The 16136-nt window shown below is 42.6% G+C and overlaps 1 protein-coding gene across 1 annotated transcript in view; it reads right to left on the minus strand.

Moving 5' to 3' along the window:
• Positions 1 to 15767, minus strand: part of POLE2 (DNA polymerase epsilon 2, accessory subunit) — a 23634-nt gene extending 7867 nt beyond the window's left edge. The window contains exons 1-15 of the mRNA XM_018556257.1: positions 15685 to 15767; positions 13688 to 13788; positions 13336 to 13411; positions 13178 to 13255; positions 11724 to 11817; positions 10368 to 10442; positions 10125 to 10289; positions 8229 to 8274; positions 8064 to 8136; positions 7391 to 7563; positions 6350 to 6439; positions 4503 to 4557; positions 4230 to 4289; positions 2574 to 2651; positions 1352 to 1460 (exon numbers count right to left, since the gene is read on the minus strand). Of these exons, the coding sequence (XP_018411759.1) occupies positions 1352 to 1460; positions 2574 to 2651; positions 4230 to 4289; positions 4503 to 4557; positions 6350 to 6439; positions 7391 to 7563; positions 8064 to 8136; positions 8229 to 8274; positions 10125 to 10289; positions 10368 to 10442; positions 11724 to 11817; positions 13178 to 13255; positions 13336 to 13411; positions 13688 to 13788; positions 15685 to 15752 (1341 nt within the window). The 5' untranslated portion in view covers positions 15753 to 15767. The remainder of the gene's footprint in view (positions 1 to 1351; positions 1461 to 2573; positions 2652 to 4229; positions 4290 to 4502; positions 4558 to 6349; positions 6440 to 7390; positions 7564 to 8063; positions 8137 to 8228; positions 8275 to 10124; positions 10290 to 10367; positions 10443 to 11723; positions 11818 to 13177; positions 13256 to 13335; positions 13412 to 13687; positions 13789 to 15684) is intronic.
• Positions 15768 to 16136: the final 369 nt, after the last annotated feature.

Here is a 16136-nt window from a genome sequence, read left to right on the forward strand (position 1 = left end):
TCCCCTGTGCTGTGTAAAAATCCTAAAAATCTAAATTCATGAGCTTTAAAAACATAAGCAGGAAACATACATCATGCTATCAACTGTATCAGCTGATGCATGCTAAGCAAGTCAGTCACAGCTATATCAACTGAGAACTGAACAGCCCAAACATGAACTCTCGTATGACAGCTGCACAAGCAACTGCCCAGCCAACCAGGGAAAACTTGCATGGCAGCTGTGCAAGCAACACAAGTGCCTAAATGAACCCTGCTGGATATGGTGGCCCTGACAATATTGGAATTCTACCCGCTCTAAAGGGCTCCTGAGATTTGTTCATTTTTGCTCAAATTGTGGATGGTGTCAGTGGGTATGAGATGGAGATGTGGCCCCTGTGTAGTAAAAGGCCTCTTTCATTTTCTATCTGAAAACTCCAGACAACCAGCAATAGATTTTCTAAGATGTGAAAATAACCAGCTCAGATGCTCATTAAATTGCTGCAGTTTGAAGAGAACCTATTACCCATCAGAAAAAGCACTGCCGGATGAAACTTCTTCAGCCACACCCTGGTCTCTTTGCACTCTGTGGTTCAACCTGCTGACCAAATACAAAATTACAGGACACAGTAGTGATGTAGGGTCCAGCGGAAGGAACCAAAGGGGGGGGGGGCGACAAGGCATCTGACAACCCAGACGTGTTGAACGCAGAAGGTTTTTCAGGCAGTGGTTTCTTTCAAATACAGTGGAGAACAGCAGCACAGGAGGAGGGACAGGCAAGTATTAAATGCATCTTTTCCATGCTTGTAACTAGGGATGCACCGATGCAGTTACTAGTCTCAGTGCCGATACCGAATATTTGGTCAAGTGCTCGTACTCGCCCAAATGCTCCAATACTGCAATACTGGAACTTCCGGTCAGGGGAAGATTTCCTCTGAACGGCACTGCCGTAGGGGGAACATGGAGCCAGCTTCCCCGGCAATCAGGAAGCTGGGCAGGTAGTAATGACCTGCCTCCCGGCTTCCTGATTGGCCGAAATTGGCCGTCGATTGGCTGGGAAGCCGGCTTTTCGCCCCAATCAGCATTGAGGCGGCCGAACAGCCCCTCTCTAGAGACGCCTGATCGCTTGAATGTAAACAGCCAGCGATGGCTGTTTACATTTCTAACAATTTCCCCACTCATGTGCAATCTGAGCGCCGCACACGAGCGGGGCAGGACGTCTTAAGACGCTCTCCCGCTCCAATGAGGCTCCTTGCCGGCCGTTCAGGAACGCCCATGGACGGCAAGTGGTTAGAAAAATAAAAAAAAAAAGGAATGTCAAAACCTACAGAAAGCCGATGTCAGTCAAGGAAACATTATTGTTGTCTATTACTTACATGGTTTGGAATGTCCAAACTGTTGCTGGGAAAGCGAACACAGTTTCTGCACATTTTGTTCACCAGATCCTCTCGTAATACAATCATTTCCTGTGTACAGTATTGAATCCTGCAACAGACATGAAAGAAACAGTGTGGACAGCTTACCTGCATCCTCTGTCAAATGTTTAATGGCACACTAAAAGGATTGCTATACCCTGCGTGTCATATTTTATAAGTATACCAATGCACCAAGCATATTACTCTAAGTGGATGTCAGAAATCGGGTTTCTGCCAAGGAACAATCAGGGTGTGCGTTTAGGGCAGCAATGTCTATCTGGCTGTTTGCCCATCATGTACCACCACGAGCTAGAGTACCAGCAATGGCATAACATGGCACTTATAAGTTGAAAGGAAAACTGTCAGAAAGAAATGAGGGCTGCCACTGCTGACCTGAAAATGCTAATTGAATGGCTCTCTGTGGCTTCAGTACTTGAAATCCTTGATCTAATTGTCACCCTAGGATAGGACCTGTGTTAGGACTACTGAATAACTCCCACTCTCCTCATCTCCATATCATCAAGAGTTTTTTCAATGTTATATTTAACAGATCAAAAGAAGGCATATAAGAAGTTGTTAGGGTTTACATACACTTTAAACATGAACCATTCGTAAATGTGGCACCTCATGGTAAGGGAGGTGCTGACCAGGTGGGATGCCTAAGGGTGACTAGATCATGTCATCACTTTTGGCCAGCCTTCTGCTGTCTATGGTTGGCTTTACCCAACAGGCACAGCAGGAAAAAAAATATCTTCTGAAGATCTCATCAATTACTTCAAATGGAATATGACCGAAGTTACAAGTGAAAGAAGGTGAACGCACCTTGCTATTGTTCTAAACAATGTACCTCTCCAGGTGTTTAAGAGAAAACATTGTGCTATCCTTAGAGGCGATGACCCATATTACTTCTTTTTGTTTGCAGTTCTAGTATGGCAAAGTTTCTAAACTAAACAAATCAAAAAATTACTAACACACTTCACCAATCTTTTGGGGAGGGAGAAAACTTCATACTAATAACCATGGTTCTGGAATTGTGCGAAAAGATCACATTGGTTTGACGGTGAGGTGTCCATTATAGATGGCTTTTAAAAACGCTGCCATTTTAACATCACGGACAACATTTTTAGGACCATGATAAACAAGGCGTTTTGGTAGGTCCAGAATATCACACCATACAACTCACCTGCACGGATTTGTAGTAAAAATGGAGAATGGTATTCGTTGTCTAAATTCCTCTGTGATGTGCTCTGCTATGGGTGGTCTGTAAGAAATACATTTGTTAGCCAAGGCCAGCCTCATACCCATAACTTATCCAGAAACATTTACAGTATTTTCTAATAAAACATTCACTCAAACAAACACCTTGAGATTCTCTACTCAACTTTAAAGGACACTAAACTCAGGAGTTAAATCTTTAAAATACATTCAAATACCTTAACTATTAATAGAAATGTATCTTATTTGTGTATCACTCGGGCTGTAGATCCCCAAATCATCTCTGAATTGGTGCTGACACTGTCCTTCCTTCTGGATGGGGGGCTACTTTCGTTCCCCATGGTCCGTGTTGTAAAGTAGTCACCGCTCCAAGCTCACTCCTGTGACACACTAACTTCTATATAAATTAGCTAATTAAATATGAGATTGTAGTGAGCTTGGAGCGGTGACTACGGGGAACAAAAGTAGCCCCCCTCCAGAAGGAAGGACAGTGTCAGCACCAATTCAGAGATGATTTGGGGGATCTACAGCCGAGTGATACACAAATAAGATACATTTCTATTAATAGTTAAGGTACTTGAATGTATTTTTAAGATTTAATTCCGGAGTTTAGTGCCACTTTGAAGTCAGGTGATAAAACATGCTGGCCATACACCATTCTTTATATACAATTCTATTCACATTTCAAATGTACATAAAGTAATTAATGGGGAGCCCTTTTCTGTGGCCTTAAAGATATTTCTAGGATAGACTATAGGACAGCTACAAAAAAGAACGCCTTCAGTCTATAGGACTTAACTGATGTCTGGCTTTTCAGCTAAAACCATCCAGGAAGAAGATTAAGTTGCTGAAACTTGGAAGAAATATTTACTTACATTATAATATACAAGGCCATGCTAATATGTATCTGAAATGGATAAATATTACCAGACAATTTGAAATGCCTCTTTCCTTGAGAAAATGCTACTTTGGGTTCTCTAACGCTGGCTGTAGCCTAGGAATTTGCTCTCTGCCAAAGTGAAGATTCAAAAGGTAAGACCAGTTTATATTTCCTTTAACAGAGATCATATGATAAAATGCTTAGGCTTTTGGTCATGTGACCAGCATCTTCGCTGAACAAAAGGTTTGTATTGCAGGCAATCTTTTTCTCTAGGATCCCACCAACACTCTTAGCCAGGGCCAGGCAACATGGGCACTCCAGCTGTGGTCAAAGTACAAATTGCATCATGCTGCACCCCTGGGAATCATGCCTGTGGCTGTCAGAATCTTACAATGCTTCATGGCACTTGTAGTTCCACAACAGTTGGAGTGCCAACAAAGCTTTAGGTTAACATTTAAGCATAGGTTTAAAATTACATAATTTCCAAGGTAACAGCAGAGTGTTGCACCATGGTAGCCATCGACAAAAGTGGAAGTTTGGATTTAGGGCGATACCAGTTATTGGCAAAATAAATAGACTGCAGTGGAAGCTTTTGATGCACGCTGGCCTCTTCTGTAGGCAATATGAACCGACAGTAAGATGTATACAATTTCTACATGAAACAACAGATATATTTTCCGAGGACAACAGAATATTTTTAAAAAAAAACAAACACACACACACGTCAAAGAGAAAGAACTGTACCTTGGTAAAATGAAACTAGGGCCGGGGTCCTCAGGACCGGGTACAAACACAAATCGGCTACTGTTGAAGATCAAACATCACAAAATGATTAAAGAATAATTGCCCCTCATGTGCAGCTCTAATAGCAAATACATCATACAGTCTCATGTTGTTTGCCCACAGTAAACTTTTGTGTCCTTTAATTGTTCTAGTAGGATAATAAGGTTCAAAGTTCATTCCTTGTTCCCCAATATCCCCGACAGAGTGAAGAAAAAAAAAAAGTAAAAGATTTACCTTTTGTGAATATTGGGGTACTCGCATATCACATCTGCTAGGCTCTTAAATGAATCTGAAAGTGAAAAAACATTACTTAACCAGTGCAGTTTGTTTCCTACAAATATTCACAGATCATGAAGACTGAAAAAACGTCATAAGCACCTAGTGACAGCAGTAAAAGAACGGCCCTTCCTAACGCTGACAACTTGCTTAGCAACCCTTCCCTATGTACAGAGACATGTGCATAACAAGCATTGATGGGCTGTACGTGGATGGTATAGTTCACTCTCCAGAGGCTTTGGCTCAGCTTGGTTAGTAAGGAAATCTCTGGGCTCTGGAGAGTTGATTGGGAAGTCTCAATTTTCTTGCACATTCTTTGTTCTCCCAAAATTAGACAGGTACTGCCAGCAGTGAGCACAGACATGATACAACAATCACACAGCGACCCTTTCTTCCAATCTACAGCCAACAAAATACGGCTTAGTCTGTAAATTATAATTTTAGTAAATTTAGGTGCTCATTCCACATCCGAAAAAAAACATTCAGAAGATCCAAAACGGACTTTGAAGGTACTTGAGACGATAGCAAATTTCTTTGAAACAACACATCTTTATTAAAACATTCACCACATCTGGATGGGCAAGGTATTTAGCTAAATAATGATTAGATGCAGTGTGTTCACTTCGAAGAGTCTTGGATGTACAGTCATGCAGTTTGTCCTGGTATTTCAGGCCTAAAATGTGGAATATAACATGGGTGCAAAAAATGAAAAAAGGGCCTCTGTCATGAAGGGGTTAAATATGGTGGATCCCTCTTCTCTTTTAGACCATACTTCCTTGATTTTTCCCTGTCCACCAGGGCTGAAGGTCCCTGCTGCCACCTGGGGTCCAGTGGAGAGATACTCGGCAATTTATGTTTTTAAAAGGTACATATAATAATATTATAGAGTGTGGATATGCTCTCAATATGCTTACTCAGATCTATGTGCTTACATATCCATTTGTTCCAATATTTTGGCACTGTATTATTACTAAATTGCAGTTTACCTGTAATGCTACATACCTGAGAACCTCCTGAAGAAGCAATAGATTTCAAAGTAGCTGTGAAACACGTTGAGGTTGAGCATTGTTTACTGGACAACATATAAAAGATGTTTTGTTTTTATTAAGAGAAAAAAAAATGTGATATTGTCTCAATTACCTTTAAAGTCCGGTTTGGTTTTTATGAATCTCTTCTATTTAGTCTTTAATTATGACTCTGTACCATCAATGCACCTGTTGAGTTTTCCCCTATAGCCCTGCACACTGGTAGATTTTCATACTAATGTTCAATGTCATCAGAACATTCGATAATGCCATCAGATTTGACCAACATCATTCAACATTTTGTTTGGTTTTACTTTTAACATTCAATTTAGGAAATTGATGGGAGGTTTCTTGAGCAAAACAGAAAAACAAAAGGATTGTGGATTTGATCCCAATATCTTTTAGAAAATTGAACAAATGTTTAAAAAACACATTGGGGGGAATTTATCAAAACTGGAGCAGACAGAATCTGGAGCAGTTGCCAATGGCAACCAATCAGCTTCTCTCTTCCGTTTGCTCAGGTAAGATTTGCAAATGAGATTTTGTCTGCTCCAGTTTTGATCAATTCCCCCCCCATAGTTTCAATCAAAAATGTACTGTGGTATATGGCCAGCTTTACACTTTGCGTTAAATCAATACCTCGCCATCACAGCCAGTCTCAGACAATGACCACACAAGCAACAAAAGTCTGGAGGGCAGGAGACCGTTGCTAGTGTCCACAGAATGAATCGGACCAATCAAATCATTCCAAGGAAAACCATGTGTCACAAATTCCTGTACCTTTTAGAGATTTGATCTGAGTCTTTCCATAAGGTGCAGAAGAAAAGTTTCCACAGAAGATGAAGCAGGTAGGAGGAGCCGTGGAATAACCTGAAAAGAGCATGAGAGATAATAAGTACCAAGAACTTATCCAGACGCTTCACCCCAGCAGCTGTGCTACAATGTGGTGTGCATTGCCTGGCACAGTGCTGATGCACCGATCCTGGCACATCACACACTTTACCTTTTTTCATTCAATTAGGTTCTATAGGCATGGCACAAGGAGGTTGTACAGCGCCGCACCCCACTACACTGGAAAAAAAAAAAAAAAAGGACTGCAAGCAGCACTTTTATTCAATGCACCGCACAACTGTGAACTGAGTACATCTAAAACGAGGCAAATTGCCTCGTCTTGCGTTGGGCTGTGCTGGAAAGGATGGCCAGGACAGCCCCAACGCATCTGAGGTGATTTGTTGGCTGTTTATCATGTACAATGCAGGACCAGCCATACATTGTAAGTGAGGAAACTGAGGGTCTGCCCATAACATGGAGCGTCAGAGGGAAGAGAAGAGCACCAGCTGACAGGGGAATGAGGGATAAGGCAAGTAAAAATGCTTTTTAAAATGGTTACCCTGAACAGATATGAGCATTTAACCCTTGCAAAGGAGCCCCACTGCAAATGGAGTGTTAAAATTTCCCCAGAGTTCAGCTTTATAATCTCTGAATTTATCTTGGTGATAATTCTGCGTTCTGAAGTTTCTAACATGCAAATTGCACAGTCTGCTGAACAAGGAAGCCTGAATATATTGCGGCTAACCTGCTTTAAGATCCCAGGGGATCAGCGGAAGGCATGGCGTATCTGAACTGCCCCCCACCATTGATAGTTATACCATTATGAGATATAAAAGATATAATTTATTTTCTTTAAAACATGTGAATGGCTGCTAGAGGCATGTGGATGCTGGACAGTTTGTTTTTCATAGAACAAGTTGTTTTACTGTAGTTTCTATGTTATATAGCCCCTTCAGATGTAAATGGTGCTCAGTGAAGTCTTCCAAATACCTGAAAACATGACATGAAGTTTCTCCATGACTTCCACCTGGTCCAGCCAGAGGTCAGACACAAACACAAACATGGCGTCCTCATTCTCTTCTTCCAACTGCTTTAGTTTTACCGATGCTTTCACAGATGTGGAGGAAGGCCCTCCAAAAAAGTTTATATTACCATAATAAGCCCTGCAAAAGTAATTCCAATCACATTTTAATAGTCTCAAACTGGTTTGAATGGCTAATTACACTAAAATTTAATATTTCAAGCAGAATTTCAGCCAAAATCAAAGACAAAATTAAACAGAACATAAAAAAAGTGCTTTTGCTGTAATGTTGACTATCAATCTAGAGATTTTCCCATAATCCTTTTGTTCTGCCAGCAGATAGTCATCATCATTCAACTCCCTCCCTATGAGCTCAAGTCATCCTGTATGCGCAGCCAGCCTGGACTGTGAAAGGAGAAGCAGCACAGTGATGAGGTCATCCCTCTGTCACCCTGCTTTCTCCTCCTATCAGCATATGAACCGATTGGCTATATGTGCTGCTTCCTCCTCTCACACTCCAATCCGGCCAGAGGCTGATGTCAGGTCAAACTCTATGAAATCCTGCTGCAACAGATTACATAGAATTCATATTAAGGGAATATTTAACGGAGTAAAATATGGGAGCGGTCATGTAGTCCTCACCTTGTTGTATTGGAAGGCTCAGTAGGGGGAAATCCAAATGCATTGACGTGAAATATTTTATCCTCGTACCACCCTGTATAGAAACAAAACAACAAAAATGACAAATGACTTTCCTTTGACATTGATATAGGAAACTATAACATCATCACAGAGTGTATACGTTACCTTCTGCTAGAACAAAACAAGACTCTGTATAGAGGCCGCTATGGAACTGGTGCAGTCAAGTTAAGGGAATGTTGCAGCACTGACATTCAGAGAGGATATGTTTTACAATCATTATACACCTAGGGTGATATTAGTATAACAAAAAAGGAATCCAACAAACTGACGATTAGATGAAATTCATATAAAAAAGCAGCAGCACAAATGGCATTTTTTGTCATAAAATAATCTATTTAATTAGTTTTAAGTAATATAATCTTCAATAAAGTTGGTAACCGCAGAGGGAAGTAGTATAAGGATAATTTAGAGTTGGCTATATGCCGACTTCGGGTCACAGAAGTACTATAGTAAATGTACTCTTGTGACCCAAAAGTAAAGCAAAAAAAAAGGTTTGACTTTTACTTATTTTTTTAAATAGAAATATATGCCAATCAGAAATGGGAAGAGCTTTTTCCTGATTCACCACCAGAACACAAAAGTGCCAGAGCCACCTTGTGGTAACATTGAATAGCACAAGCCTAGTATCCATAAGGATGCAAACCATGTACAGATGCTGAAGCGGGCCATCAATGGGAAAATGTGACTAAGATTTCTTTTTTATAATCTCATGAACTGGTATAATGAAAAGACATAAAAAGGATATTTATTTGATAACATTTAAGCTGATCTTCAGGCAGATGTAAAAGTCACAAATTAAAGCAGCTTTGTATTATGAGTACATATATATTTTCTTAATGCATGTAGTACCTGTATTTGATTTTCCAGCAGTTCCCTAAATAGCTGAGCTCAGACTGGGAGAGGGAGGGGTAGGACTGAGCGCCAATCTGGTGTGCTTCATACAGGTGTGCTGATGAGGAACATATTGACGGGGCAGAGAGCAGTCGCCATTGATGCTCTTTTACCATCCTATCAGCATTTATAACGGTTTTCAGCTGTAAATGGCTACTTCTCTCATGGACTCCAGTCCCATTACATTTCCTAAAAATCAATGCATCAGAGTCCCCTGCAAGTGTAGTATATTTAACATTATGGTCAATAGGGATTTCCAGATAACAGTTCAGATACCAGTGCTTGTCATTTTCACGAGAAAAGTGGTTGCAGCTGGGACCGGGCTCTGGCGCTCCACCACTGTCCTGAAATCATTTGGTTTGTATTGTTTTAGAAAAACTGTCACATGACAAAACACAAAAATACTTGGACAAGTATCAGTACTTGTTATAATGGTATCGGCGCATCCCTTATTATATATTTATAAAAACATAATCATACATTAAAACAGAGATGCACAAATCCCAGGAGCTCGGTGTGCGCCTTACACATGGCAGCTGCCTCCTAACTTTGGAGTTTTTCTCTAGTCTAGTCTTGGAGCTGGAAAAGTATCTGTACATGTACCGAGTACGATACTGGGTATCTGAACATCCCTAATGGTTCATGATTCTTTCGTAATCCTGTCAAGGTAACCTGGAAGAAGCAGAGGCACTAAATAAGGGGAAACCTTCTCAGCATCCCGAGTGCATTGTGATGCTAAGAATGTTTCCCCTTATTTATTGCCCAGCAATGCCCACCTAAAACTGAAATTACTTTTCAGCAGACATTGGCCTAGAAGGTCAGACAAACACATAGAGATCACTTGCAGTTGCACAAGCAGTTGGATGGGAAACCTGACTTCGCTCATTTAGACAGGAGCTCCATTAGTCCCTACCAAGACGTCTTCATTTTGCTGACATTTAGATGCTCAATGAGGACATTGTGCCTTTCCCTAAAAGTAAAAGGTAAAGATTGGTATTTACGTAAAACAATTTTCCAACAAGTTGGGAAATCTTTGAGACTGAAAAAAGGAGTCCAGATACTTGCAAGCACTCTCTGTTCCTGTGGAGTTCACCCTTTTACTAACATAACACTAGAGATGGCTGCATAGTCAGTAGGTAACAGGATGTGTAATGCCGCCCTATGAGCTGAAGGGGAAAAAAAAAATCTCACCTCCTTCAGTTGGGTTATCATTCCAAGAACAATGAGCTCTCCCATCTTTGCTGCACTTCCTAAGAGGTTTTCCACAGTTTTCAGCTGCAGAGGTGAAGATACAACCAGAGATCAGTATTTATCATTATGACATTTATACTCATCCGTGAGTCATCGCTGTACCTGGAACTTGCTTCTGCTTTCATCTGGGTGCGCACCAATTACAGGGGGGGTGAAGAGCTCATGTCTGTGTGTTCTCTGTTATTACAACAAAAACAGGCATCAGAACTATACATCACATCAAATCACAATCATTTAGAAGTAATATTGTAAACTGCTCAGCCTTTGAAGAAGAATTGTCACTACAACTTATTTTTTTTAAGTTTGAATCCCCCAAGGGAACACGTGCATGTAAAGCTTGATCCCATTCTGATCCGTGCTGTGGTAGGGAAATAAAAGAACAATGGGGGGAATCAAAACGGGAGCTGATAGAATCTGGAGCAGTTGCCCATAGTAACCAATCAGCTTCTGTCTTCAGTCTGTTCATATATGTAAAGAAATCAGTCAAGGCAACTGGACTTGCTGTATTTTTCTTGAAGACGTTTCACTGGACATCCGACCAGCTTTCTCAATTCAGAATGACTTGTGGTCGGATGACCAGTGAAACGTCTTCATGAAAAATACTGCAAGTCCAGTTGCCTTGACTGATTTTTTTACAGATATACCATGACCTGGATGAATGAGAACCTTCACAGACATTCAGTCTATTCAGTTAAATTAAAGAGAAGCTGATTGGTTGCCATGCTCACCAGAATCTGTCTGCTCCAGTTTTGATAAATTCCCTTCAATGTATTTTCTGTTTTGTTGGCTGTAGCTCCACCTCAGGCTAAAGTCCAATTTCTGGGTATTCCTATAGGGGAGCTACAAAACAGCCCTACCCACCGCCCCATCTATGTGTGTTGTGTGTTTCCTACTCTGAGTAATGTGCACATCGGTACTGTACTGCGTTGCCCCTTGGGGATTCAAAAACAAAACTTTAAAGTTGTGATGCTTCTTCTTTAAATTCTTCCAAACAGCAGATACTATACATGCCTGTACTGCATTTATAAATCAAAATGTCATTTTATCTATATTGTACTTGCTATATACAAGACTGCATACTGGAGTACTGCAAAGCCAAGGCAGCAAACCAATCATTACTCTAGAACAGGGATAGCCAAACTCCAAAAGATTCTCAGCCACTGACATGACTCCCGGAGAGAGATGAATCATGGGATTTGTAGTTTCACCACAGATAGAGGGCCGGAGTTTGGCTACCCCTGCTCTAGAAGGACTGCAAGGCTGCTTTATCAAAGTGTCTCAGGGACGAATTGTCCTGGTCTATGAAGGCCACAGCAACAAATTACTCATTTCATTTGGCCACGTACAAAGGGAAAGGGACAGTTTTGAGTGATTGCTACGGGCAGCTCAGAATGCCAATCACTCCTAAGACCATAAAAAAATAAAAGGGACACAGAATGCACTAGGCCTACATCTCACCTGTTGCAGAATGGTATGTCTCTCACGGAAGAGCTCAGCTTTGTCTCTGGCACTTCCAAACAGGTTGGGTTCTGGATAATTGGCTATTTTTAACCTGCGGAGCATACATTGTGAATTACTCAAACAGGAATGTCAGTTAGTGAGCAACAAATGCAATCCAGAAAACAATGAAGCTAGAAAGTCTTACAGTTAAAGACAGTACTACACTACTATACATTTATTACATAACAGCTGCAAGCAATGGAGGGAATTTATCAAAACTGGAGCAGACAGAATCTGGAGCAGTTGTGCATGGCAACCAATCAGCACCTCACTCTCATTTTAAAATCTTAATTGAACAAACTTAGGAGAGAAGCTGATTGGTTGCCATGCACAGCTGCTCCAGATTTTGTCTGCTCCAGTTTTGATAAATTCCCCTCACAGTTTATAAGACGTAAGGACGCAAGGGACATACTGTCGCTGCAGCAATGAAGGAGAGAGGCTGGAGGGAGCGCTGTGAAAGTCCACCAGATCCAAGGTTCTGGTGAGTATAACTTTTTTAGTCCCTAGAGCAGGGGTAGCCAAACTCTGGCCCTCCAGCTGTGGTGAAACTACAAATCCCATGATCTATCTCTCGCCGGGAGTCATGTCTGTGGCTGTGAGAATCTTGCATTGCCTCATGTGATTTGTAGTTCCGCCAAAGCTGGAGGGCCAGAGTTTGGCTAGATGGAAACGAGCAGTTAACCCCTCCAGTGCAGAGGTAGCTCCACTGCAAGGGTTCATTTTTCCTTCAGTGTAAAGACAACCTTATGCATGCTCTGAAGAGCTCTTGTTTTTTTTTTACCCTAATGTAATTGTACCACAATAAAAGGACAACTATAGCATTTACACGGAGCTGCATATTAGGTATCTACATGTGCATACGTGTGGTCCTCAGTCTCCTGCTGAGATTAGAAGTAAACACTACAGAAATGTTATCCTTCATACAACACACATGCAGGTTATGTGCCTATCCTTCCATTAGAATTTCCTGGTCTCCGGGGGAATTCTGCGTTACACAATTGAGGCAATATAAGCACAGGCCACTGAGCATATATTGACCAGATATAAAGAATAAAATAGAATGTAAATGATTTAAAAAAAAAAAAAAAAGCAACTAGACTTTGTGTCTAATGTGTCAAAGTACAGTGGTGCTTCTGTTCGCGAACAGGAAGTTCAGCAAAATTTTGCTTCCGTCCACGACTCCGCATCGGGTGACTAACACAACCGCAGCCATCTTCCCCGCTCTGATACAGGGTCATGGTTTCCTCTAGTCGAGATCACAGTTTGATGCGGTTCTCGACCAGAATCGCAGGAAAAAATTACGTTTGTGAACCGAGGTACCACTGTATATTGGTGCCGGTAGCCATCTTGGGCCCAGGTCTCACTATGTGGTAATCACTGCTGCAAACTAAGAAACATAAAAAGTTACTCACGGGAGGAACTTCTTCCTTTCGGAATTGTAAATGAAACGTGGGATGTCAAATGCTCCAATAATGTTGAATATGTGTTCTCTATAAAACAAAATCATAACATGTGGAGACAAACAAAATAAACAACAAGAAAGGAAAAAACAACACAAGTAAGATCTCACATTGTTTCATCGCAGGACTGGCTGCATTCTTGCACTGCTGCTTCTACTGTTGCCTTCTCGATCATGTTTGAAGACACTAAAACAATTCAATAGAAACACAAGTCATCAATGCGGAAATGTTGGATGCTCAATGTTCTGCCGGATGTTTCAACGTTCCCATTCTCACAACGGCTGGTTAACTTGCATAGAATGAATGTACCGGCGGTTTTGCTGGGTGTAGAGCTATGTGATTTATCTTTTTTTAAAGAGACCTCTAAGAATATTCTTTTGTAGTAAACCTTTTCTTACATCATTTTTATTTCAAGTAACGATTTAAAATATGCCGGTAAAGGGTAACGGACGTTATACTCACATGGCTGCTTTTCAACAGCGTCAATAATACTGTCAATGACATCCTCAAGCTCGACTTCATTTACAGACTTCAGAGCTTCAAGAAGATATTTACTGGCCTCCCTGCGTAAGGGAATAAACATGTCTATTAATTACCAAAGGTACCCCGTGCAAAAGGCGGCACCCCCCTTCCAAAAGGTACCTGTGCAAAAGTCCACTATGCAAAAGGCACTGCCCGTCCAAAAGGCACCCCCCGTCCAAAGGTATGCTATGCAAAAGGCACCACCCGTCCAAAAGGTTCCCTCGTCCAAGGGCCCGCTATGCAAAAGGCAGCGCACGTCCAAATGGTTCCCCGTGCAAAAGGCAGCACCCGTCCAAAGGTATGCTATGCAAAAGGCAGCACCCGTCCAAAAGGCCCGCTATGCAAATGGCAGCGCCCGTCCAAAAGGTTCCCCGTGCAAAAGTCCGCTATGCAAAAGGCACACCCGTCCAAAAGGTTCCCCGTGCAAAAGTCCGCTATGCAAAAGGCACACCCGTCCAAAAGGTTCCCCGTGCAAAAGTCCGCTATGCAAAAGGCACACCCGTCCAAAAGGTTCCCAGTGCAAGAGGCACCCCCCGTCCAAAAGGTTGCCAGTGCAAGAGGCACCCCCCGTCCAAAAGATTGCCCATGCAAGAGGCCCCCCCGTCCAAAAGGTTGCCAGTGCAAGAGGCACCCCCCGTCCAAAAGATTGCCCATGCAAGAGGCCCCCCCGTCCAAAAGGTTGCCAGTGCAAGAGGCACCCCCCGTCCAAAAGATTGCCCATGCAAGAGGCCCCCCCGTCCAAAAGGTTGCCAGTGCAAGAGGCACCCCCCGTCCAAAAGATTGCCCATGCAAGAGGCCCCCCCGTCCAAAAGGTTGCCAGTGCAAGAGGCACCCCCCGTCCAAAAGATTGCCCATGCAAGAGGCCCCCCCGTCCAAAAGGTTGCCAGTGCAAGAGGCACCCCTGTCCAAAAGGTACCCCGTACAAATGGAACCCCCCCGCCCAAAAGGCACCCCCCCATCCAACAAGCAACATTCTATTCCACACTTGCAAAGGTTGATGACCTGACATATAAATAACCCTCCAGTCTCCCCCTAAGCTCCTAAATGGCCCCTTCACTGCATGGAGTGCTCCAGGGGTGCAGATTTATTTTTATTCTACTTACATTTGAACACAATCTATGTAACCCGATCACTGATATCTCAATCTATAATGCTGTTAGTTTGTATCACCATTTCAATCGTCATTTTTAAATCTGCAGCTTTCATTATATTAATAACTGGCGCTCCTTCCATGGAGGTTCACGCACTTCCTGTTACAGGGTGACAACACTTCCAATCGCACTAGCGATGGAGACCACAAGCAGCAGTGCCAACGCACACTAGGAAGGCACGGTCTGAGAAATGCCATTCCTGCTCTGAGAAATGCCATTCAGCCATCACTGGTGTGCACATAGACAGCAAGGGGCTGCAAAGAGGCCGCATGGGATCAGCAGCACTGGGATGCATTGAAGGATGAAAGAAAGAAAAAAAGTCAAAAAAAGGAAGTTATTTTTAATCTTCCGCTTGGGGGGGGCAGAACAAACGCGCGCCCGCCCATGACAAGAGGAATACATGGGCTGCCACTGCTGGGATAGTCAATAAAATCCAAACTGTCCGGCTGTCAAACTGATCCCCTGGCTTCAATACGCAATTCGCAGGAAAGGCAGTAGGCCTGCTCTGTATTCTTGCTCGAGATCACCGACTTAAAGTGGAAAAGTGATGAAGCCAGAGGGTTACCATGACAGCCAGGCAACAAGCATTCTCAGGATAAGTCAGCAGTGGCAGCCTCCATATTGTTTCCATGACAGGCTTCCTTTTAGGGGCTATCTCAGGTGTAGGTGAACCCATAATGGCCGGTGCAGGCAGGACCTCAGTGTAAAGGGTTAGTTGCCCAGCATGGACCCTCCCCAGAGGTCTTTCCCTGTCCCGTACAGCCACCCACCATGAAGAACACTCACGCTCGCAGCAGCAGCCCGTGCATTTTAAACGCCGAGCTCACTTTACTCTTCAGCCTGTCAGCTGCCATCTCCAAACTCTTCGCGCCAAATCCACGGGAACAGCTGGGAGTGACGTCACTGGTAAACTTCCGCGGCCAAGCACTACAGCGCCGCCTACGTGTCCCCGCTACTCCGCCTTTTTCCCGGAGACCACCCCTATAAACCCTGCTGCTAGTCTACATAAAAAGGGTTTTTATCTGAACAGTAATGGCATTCTAATAAACATTTGCTTGTCCAAGCCTTTGCTCTAAGGTGGTTATTCACTGAAGGGTGAAGAGTTTAGATAAGGCAGGAAAAGTGAACAATCTAGGCCAAAATAGTAGAGCTGAATTGAATAAATTTTTCCAAATCAGCTATTTCGTCCTAGATTGTTCACTTCTCCTGCCGTGCCTTCTCCAAACTCTTCATCCTTT

Source organism: Nanorana parkeri, unplaced genomic scaffold (assembly GCF_000935625.1).
Source record: "Nanorana parkeri isolate BGI_ZX_2015 unplaced genomic scaffold, ASM93562v1 scaffold230, whole genome shotgun sequence".
Classification (NCBI taxonomy): domain Eukaryota; kingdom Metazoa; phylum Chordata; class Amphibia; order Anura; family Dicroglossidae; genus Nanorana; species Nanorana parkeri.